Source organism: Hesperophylax consimilis, chromosome 10 (genome assembly GCF_061612785.1).
Source record: "Hesperophylax consimilis isolate HC1 chromosome 10, BYU_Hcon_1.0, whole genome shotgun sequence".
Classification (NCBI taxonomy): domain Eukaryota; kingdom Metazoa; phylum Arthropoda; class Insecta; order Trichoptera; family Limnephilidae; genus Hesperophylax; species Hesperophylax consimilis.
Genome location: NC_142845.1, coordinates 21524878 through 21534063, shown reverse-complemented (window position 1 = coordinate 21534063; position 9186 = coordinate 21524878). Strand labels below are relative to the sequence as shown.

At 32.4% G+C, this 9186-nt stretch overlaps 1 protein-coding gene across 1 annotated transcript in view; it reads right to left on the bottom strand.

Moving 5' to 3' along the window:
• Positions 1–632: 632 nt before the first annotated feature.
• The window catches only part of Ube4A (Ubiquitination factor E4A), a 28990-nt gene continuing 20436 nt past the window's right edge, over positions 633–9186 (bottom strand). Inside the window, exons 16-17 of the mRNA XM_089636720.1 lie at positions 8540–8744; positions 633–8097 (exon numbers count right to left, since the gene is read on the bottom strand). Coding sequence (XP_089492846.1) covers positions 7929–8097; positions 8540–8744 — 374 coding nt within the window. The 3' untranslated portion in view covers positions 633–7928. The remainder of the gene's footprint in view (positions 8098–8539; positions 8745–9186) is intronic.

Genomic DNA, 9186 nt, shown 5'->3' with positions numbered 1-9186 from the left:
TACGGCAAAAAGTCTATACTCACACGCGGCTGTATCAACAATTGATACGGCAACTTTGACGGCCGATATTCCCGCTCTCTTTCGTCATAAATGTATTTCTTGCTCACTTGGACATTTGTAGAACTATCACGATGCTGACATCTACAAGAATTTCTCAAAAATAAAATTGTATTTCATAAAAAAAGATCGATAACCAAGTGCGTCTCTTCGCGCCTTTTAGTCCTTTAGTTTACATTTTTGTCAACGGATGGCGTTTGTCATTCACAACTTTTCATAACTAAGAATGATAAGTGATCATGGTGTCCCACTTGTGTCTATAAACACAGTGGCCTAAGTACACACACACCGAGAGTGGTTTATTTATGACGCCGAGTGAATGGCGGGACCACATTCAAAAGATACGGTACGTCTTTGTATGAAATTTTATGTTTTTGTTTTTATAAACATCTAAGAGTGTTGACACACGAGGATTTGTTTTCATATTGTGGAGAATAATCTGTTCTGTCTATATAGTCCAATAAATCATGCTAGAATGCTATAATTTGACATTTAATTGCATGCATAGGTATTTGAAAATATGTACCGCGTACGGGTATAGATAAAACGGAGCCAATTAACGCGTTCAAAAGGTTAAATACATTTAGGCAATCTGCAAACGAGACTTTATTTGCAGTGACAGTTGTGTTGCAACAGTTTTTTTTTCTAAACGAGGAACATTCCCATGTTACGAATAACCTGACAATAATTTGAACCTACTACCATCACAGTAAGCGGAAAATGTTTTTTGTGTCTTGATAGAGGACTTAGCAAGCCGAGGAATTGAACTCACGAAGCCTGGATGTGTCCCAGATACCATGCCAACTCAACCACTGACCGGTCAATTTATTTAAACAGGCATAAAAATTTATTACGGTATATGGAGGTGCACACTCGAGTGACGCGACACCAGAGAATTTTTTTTTGGATCTTTGAATAGTTGCCGACTGTCACCGTAACTAAAGTCTCTCGTCTGTGGGCGGCCTTAGGTAAAAGCAAAAGGGTTTTCATATATAATTTAATCTTAAATCATCTTATTACCACCTTTTGAAAAGGAGAAGACAATATTTACATGCATAATAATTGACAGTCAATAACTAACGGTTAACGGAACCGAAGTTAAATTGAACAAAGTATAATGTTTTATAATAAAAATATTCAACATTATAAGAGTAGTTTTATTTGATTATGCATGAGATTCCTGCTTTATGTATGTACATTGGCATTACAGCTTTGAACCGATTTCATCTCTTAACAAATATTTTCATATCATTCATTCAAGCCTTAACTTGATTTTGTATCTTTTAAGATTTAAGATACACTAATTAAAATTGCTAGTTAATCCTTCCTTCTTCTTTCCTTTGTATCTTTTATGTTATTCTACTGTGGTGTTAAACTACTGTTAATTATATTTAAAAAATCGTTTACTGATTGCCATCTATCGGATAGTTACATACGGTTTTAATCACCTTCATACTTGACTGTTTTCATTTCTACAAGTTTTTTGCAAAGGTATTTTTTAAAAAATGCCATAAGTTCACAAATCAGATATTTATGGAGTTTCTGACATATAAACTTTAAACGTAGATCAAATTAATATTCTCAAATTTATTTATCAGGAAACAATATTTGGCAATGTAAAAAAAAAGATACAATCTGGAAACCTACTTAAATGATATTTTTCAAAATAAATTTCAAATAAAATGCCAAATTTAGAAAACCTAGCATAACAAATATTTTTTATTTGGATACTAGGTGTACCTCGCCTCGCGTTGCTGTGGCTCAGTTTGTCTGTGCAGATAGAGAAACAATAGCGCATTTTGCTTTAACATTCAACAGATGGCGCTGTTTTTCAAAAAAGCATATTTTTACCTGTCACAGGTGACATCGATAATATAATTTAGATATATAAAAACAAGCGTGTATTCGAATGCAACGTTGTATTAAAATTTCAAAACAATCGATGAAGAACTTTGGGAGATTTAAGATTTTGAACAAACAAACATTAACATTTTTATTTATATAGAAGATTTCTGTCCTTGCCAAGTAAAGGGTTTTAAGTGATTACTTCAAGTATTGGGAGAAACCACTTTTGAAGAATTTATCTATACAATACAATTTAAAATAAAACTCAGTAATTGAAATAAAATAACATCAACATAATACGCTAATGATACAATTTAACATCAGAAATCACAGGATCATTATACATAAACCATTTTTTACATAATAAAACAAAACTTAATCTATATAGAATAATTTTCTAAAATAGGTTAAACCAAAAAGAAAAAATACTATGTATAGTTCTTTGAACTGAGAAATGCGTTGAAGTTATCTCTATCTCAGAAAGTATCACATAATAATTAAAGAGAAACTGTATAATTATTTAAAATTAAATATGTAGCTGTGCGAGGAAATTCTAATAATATAAGCGAATCAGGTTTACAAAAAACCATTCAATGAGTTTTAATGAATAATTTTCCTAATATAGTTAAGAATTTATGTGATTGAGGTTAAACGAGATGTTCGTTATGATCTACGCGTTCATACATGGCGTTAATTTAATTATTTTATTAGAATACGATTTTTTAAATTTTAATTTAATCCAGTGTTCGAAATAAGCCGGCGTAGCTCAGTGGTCCAGAGCACCTGACCGGACATCAGAAGGTGTGGGTTCAATTCCCGTCGGCGGCATTTATTTTTACTCGGGTGATATTTTTAATTTGTATGGATTTTTCAGGTGACTAATTATTGCTTATAATAATTTGTAATCCAATATAGTATTTGTATGCCTTTCTTGAAAGAATTGAGTTTTTGACAAAACTATTTATTCATATTAATATTGCGTGTTTACGTACGCAAACAAATAATTCGCCTTGATATTTTTAAGCATTAACTTGCAAAAAACGTATTTTAATAAAAATAAAAAAATTAACGCCATCCAGATTGTAATGAACGTCACGTTTAACCTTAATGTTAATTTAATAAATACTGACTCCAGTGATATAAAATACGCAAGATTGGTCTTTGGGCACTGAAAATTAACCTAATTCAGGCTATCGATCCATTCCTGCAAACTATACTTTTTAAACTAAATTGCCGACTGTCAATTTTTAGATTATTAATAATTCAGTTATACCAAATACCATATAATATTAATAATACCTCCAACTCAACCTGCTACACTAGTGCCTCCTGGCGGCATGAGTTGTGCTCCTTGGTTTTCTTTCATACATTTTAATAGATTTTATGTGAATTTATTTTTCTTTATTTTACGTTAATAAATTACAGAAAAAAAAAAATAGATATCCCACATAGTACTACTTTTATTGCTCATATATTAAAAAAATATATTGAAGTGGCCATTAACTCTGTCTTTGATGGTTTATAAAGGTAATAAAATACTTATATGGTTGTGAGAAATTATACCAAAAGAAATCGATGTATTTAATAATATGAATGCATAAAAAAATTGTAATTTATTAATATTATAAATCAATATATTTAATATATTCGATAATTCAAAACACATACAAAATTCTGTTTCATATAAACCGGGCCTCTTTAAGGGGAACGGCTAAGCGGCCCTCTTCATACAAAACAAAAATTTGGATTTTAGGCCAAAATACCCAACCAAACTGAAAAATTATTTTAAATAATGATGAAATATCTAGTACCGATATGTGCTACTTTATTTATTTGGATTTTAAATTATAAAATATAGGCCGTTAAGAAATTAAATTTTTTATAATTGTTCCCGTTAAGACCCCCATTAATACATCCTTTCTTACAGCCCCTACCTTAACCCAACTCACAAGGCTGCCCAACCGGGTGACGACATAGATCCCCTGCCTTACACTGTTCAGACAGGGGCGCTCTTGTGAGGTATCACATAAAAAAAATACAAAAATTGTTTTGAACATCAATATTGACGATGATTTAATGCTACACGGAACTAACACAGCTTTGCTGAATTAACCTTAATTTTTTTATAACTATATTTTCATGTTTTAATCCACGTTTTACGTAATCGAGAACATTTTATTTGCTAGGATTTAACGAAATCATTTCACCAACTATAAACCTGTCAACTTTTTTTGGCATCTTGAAAAATGACTGTTTTTGCAGTTTGTCCGTAAACTGAACCACGGAACCCACTTTTTTAAACATTTTTATATACAAATTAGAAAGTGCTAAACACCGCCACCAAATACATATAAATAAAAATGTTTAATTTGTTTGTTCAAAATCTTAAATGTCCGAAAGTTCTTCAACGTTTGAAATTTTGACACAACGTTGCATTCAAATACGCATGTGTTTTTATATCCCTATATTAAATAGATGTTACAAGCTTTTTTTGAAAAACAGCGCCATTTGTGGACAAACATGTTTTTTTTAAACAGTGCCATCTGTTGGACGTAAAAGCATCATGTGCTATTGTTTCTCTATCTACGCAGACAGACTGAGCCACAGCAATGCTTGGCGGGGTACAACTAGTACTAAATAAATTAAATTGCCACCACTGAAAGGAATGTCAAAGTCAACATGCTAAACTACCTCCCTCTAGCGGCTAGAGTTGTCGAAATTGCCATTATTTCACTGGAGTTGGACGTATTATTAATATTATAGGGTATTTGATTATACTTCATTTAGCAAAACCTCTGATAAGGAAAAATAAAAAGAAAAAATGAAAGTTTTTGATGAATTTATAGATTAGGAACAGGTTTGAAAATCTTAAAATTTTGCATTTAGAATTATTTTTTTGATAAAAATTAATTAATTATACAATTCTATTATGGGTATGCTTTATTTAAAAAAAAAATTATAAAGGACATTATTCTTTTATACCTATAAACAACTATGATATTACATAAGTAGATCATTAATCATGACATGAAATACAGTTGTTCATCACACAGTACCGCAAATGTGTCTTAAAACAAATTGGACAAGGGGAATTTTGAATATGTATTTCAAAATATTAATGTATTTTGGAAAACATGTCACATTTGTGATATTGCAAGGTGAATGACAATATATACATATGTATTACTTATCGCTGACTTGTTTTGTACTGAATGCTTGAAACTCTAATTGCTAATTGTTACATGTGGTAATGAAGTTTTAAGTGTTTTACATTTATGTACTTTGGTAATCGAGGTATTACTGTATTTAGTATCATTTTTATATTCAGCGCCTAAAGAGTGGACAGTCTTGCTCTTTATTTTATGTACATGTGACGTATCTATATTAACACACTTTGTGCGGGAAAGATAGTTCTACGCGTTCGGCAGCGGGAAGGGTAGATCTACCTATTATGTCGGTTTTACTTTAACAGCGTAAAAGGTATTGCTATCTGATATTTCTATATCAATATTTACTCTTTGGAAATTTTCCAACTATACTTTTATAGTTGGGGTGTGGTGAGTAATACATTATGTAGAATTTTTTTATTTATTTTTATAATTTTTTATATATTCAATAATATTATTATTAGATTTATAAAAAGAGTTTATTTTTAAACAAGTTCTGCTGTGTAATTATTATTACGCGTGACAGCTGTTTCGCCTTCTGAAGGCATTATCAAACTGCCTTCAGAAGGCGAAACATCTGTCACGCGTAATAATAATTACACAGCAGAACTTGTTTAAAAATAAACTAATATATAAAAAATTTAAATTAAAATGGAGTTCTACAAATTAAACTTGATAACAATAAATAAATACATATGTAGAAATTTTCATTCAAATTGTATGTAGATCATTTTCGAAGATATCTTTTAAAAAAAAAAAAAGAAAGACAAACATTCCCAGGTTTAAAAAAAACCTATTAACCCATTGGCCTCAAACGACGCCGTCCCGGCGTGTGTACGGCGATGTGTCTTAAAATCAAACAACGCCGTCCCGGCGGGTCTGATGTCTGTCGGCTTAAAAACGAAAAAGGGATACATTATTGACATCTGTGTTTAAAATTTTAAATGCCAATCGCTCTGTAGATAATTAAGCATTCATTTCGTAGTAATTGGCAGGACTCCGTTGGTACAGTTTTTTCCTGATATTTACGATTGAAATTTTGTTATATTTCAGCGTCATTGAATTTTTTCAAAATGGCGTGTGATTCGGGAATTGACAAGCTTGTTCGTAAAATGCGTGGTGGGCGGCTAACATCAGCCCAAATTGAAAAAATATATATATTATGGTAATAAGTATGATTAATGTAAAACTTTTCTTAATCCAATTATAAAAAAAAGAAAAAAAAAAGGTTTTTATAAAAAAAATATTTTTATATCCTCGTTTAATCATATTATTATTATTATTTTAAAAATTGCAAATATTTTTTACATACCTTAATTCAATGCACAAGTAAATTTAAAAAAATTGTTTCGTTTGCATGTTTAGTTTAAAAGTTATGTAAGATTTAGTACACCACTGCAGATTTAAAACTTTGGTACAAAATTAATTCGGATGTGAAGGACAATTTTTTAGCTAAACAATTCGGAGGCCAATGGGTTAAAGAATAACCTATAGAAAAATCTATTTAAAGTAAATCTATTTTTTCGTATACGACCTTTGTTTTTGTCCGCTACACGTTGCCGCCTGCCCGCAAACTTCCCACATAAAGTGTGTTAAGAAGTGATATCATCAAAATAATTTAGAGCTTTGAGCAATATTGCATTGATATAAGCAGTACGGATTGGGATTAAGTAAAACACAATAGGACGTGTTGGCAAATATTAGGCCGGTAAAATTACATAAAATATGTATAGCTATGGTTCGAGTGCAACCAAAATGATATCAACATGTTTTCATCTAAACAGAACACTAAGGACGGGTTGTTTCGGAGAATTTGAACAATTCATCAAATTTCAACGTTCATTTTCGATTTCTGTGAAAGTCCTATTCAAGTTCTGTTATTATATCATTATAGGCTAGTTGCTTGACAGAACCTTGTTGGAGAACCAAAACAACCCGTCCTTAGTGTGTTTTGGCCATAGAATAAAGAATATAACACTAGAAGTTCAGTCCATATTCCACTTTGAATGGAAAACAATTTTCCCTTTAGCCCAACAGCCCAGCATTTCGTCTCACAAATGTGATGAAAAAAACAATGGTGATCTACTTGCCTAGTTGATCACCATCCCATTTGAATTTCGAAAACAGTTTTGTATGGAAATATCGACCCAATTTGGGCAAATATTTGGATCACGAAACACGCCCACAATGCACTTCCTGTGTTATACATTATTCTGTGGATTTGACATACTGAAAACATGAATATAGAAAAGATTGAAGGATTTTTTGACATCAAAGATAGGATAAACATTAGGTAGCAGAAGCGACCCAAAAATATATTTGTGTCTAGAACCATCAACCCTTCATATCGAGAAGAGAGAACTTGTCATTAAGACGTGTACGAAGCCAAGTTATCTGCAACCAAGCTTTTGTCAACGCTTCATGGACATAGTTCTGGCCAATCTTAAGAAAATGGGAGAGTAATACAGTGGAATGGCATCATCAGGTAGGCTAAAGCTCTTCATACACAAGATCGTAAAACTGTTGTAAGTGCAAAAATTTATTTTATTTTAATGTTACACAACTAAATTTGGCATGATATTGGTGGTTTAAAAAATTACATGCAAATTTTGGCTACTTATTCTAAATTTCACTTACACCATCATAATAACATATAATTGTTTTTAATTAGCATGAGTAAAATAAGATTTTTGCAGTTATTACAGTTTTAAAGTCAAGTGTGCGAGATGTTCATTAGATAATACATATTACATAATACAGAATTTACACCTTTTCATTATTTTGCCAACACTGACAGAAATAAGTTTTACATGAATGAAACCTTGTTGCAAAACACACGGCTTAAACAGTATAAATATTTTATGTGGAAGCTCCGGCTTCTTCAGCAGCTTCCACGGCCTCTCTGCGGCTTTTCCTCCGCTGCGCCACCCACTCCAGGATCCTTCCCCGGAGTTCGTCGTTGGGTTTGATCTGGTCCATGCTGAGGGGAGATCGGTTGAATGGGTCCGATTGATCACTGAGAAGATGTCTGAAACAAATATAGAATGGTTAATGTAATTGAGAAACCATTTAATAAATATTTATGGCTATCTCCGCCTCACAGATATTGCAAGAAGAATAGAAGAACTGAAATGGGAATGGGCAGGGTGCGCTGCAAGGAAATAAGATTGTTGGTATGTTGGTATGGTTGCAAAACTCGGCTTGAATGGAGACCAGAAGGAAAAATGCCACCAGGAAGACTGCAGCAGAGATGGAGCAACGATTTAAAAAGATGTGGAGAGCTAAAATGGAAAATCCTGGCCTAAAACACTACAGGAAGGAGGCCTTAAAGTTTTCGTCAGGACCCATCTTATCTTTGGATATGCTGTGCAGGCGGATCTGTACCCACTAAGTGGGAAATATGATTTCATATTTATGAAACAAGATCTTATACTCTTATCAGAATAAAAATATTTGTTTATTCAAGCAACCTTGCAATGGTAGTGCGATCAACTGTGGTCCTGGAGCTGGGCAGGTTGACAGGGTCCATCATGAGGGTGCTCATGATGGGGTCCAGGAACTCCTCGGGGGCATCGGCCAGTGTTTCCTCGTCCTCCAGCTGCTTGCGTGCCAGGTGGGATATCTTCTCCTCCACTATCTGCAGGGGGCCTATCAACTCTCCGCCTCCAATGCGGGCTGAAAATAAATAACAAATGTAATTAAATGAAATCAACTCGATATTAAAAGATCATAATTCAAAATTGAAAGCACCAAGTGGGTTTTACTTTCCATTTCTTAGATATCTAACTGTGATAACCATACTAAAGCTCCAATTGCCTGGAACCAGTGGAACACTCTGGAACCCGAGGTATGAAAAATCACCAATTTATTGCCAAACATAATATTACGAAATTAGATGCAAATAATAATTTTTAAATCCAATTTTACTAAAGCCGCACCTACATATACTCAAAAATAATTTCACAAATTTTATCCTCAACTATTTATAAATTACTCTTAGTACACAATTTTGTTTTCACATACATTACATTTTTTTAAAGAAAAACAAGAATTCCCGGTTACGATAAACTGAAAATATTTAAATTCCTCTTCCTGAAGATGTTGTTTGTGCAAGGAA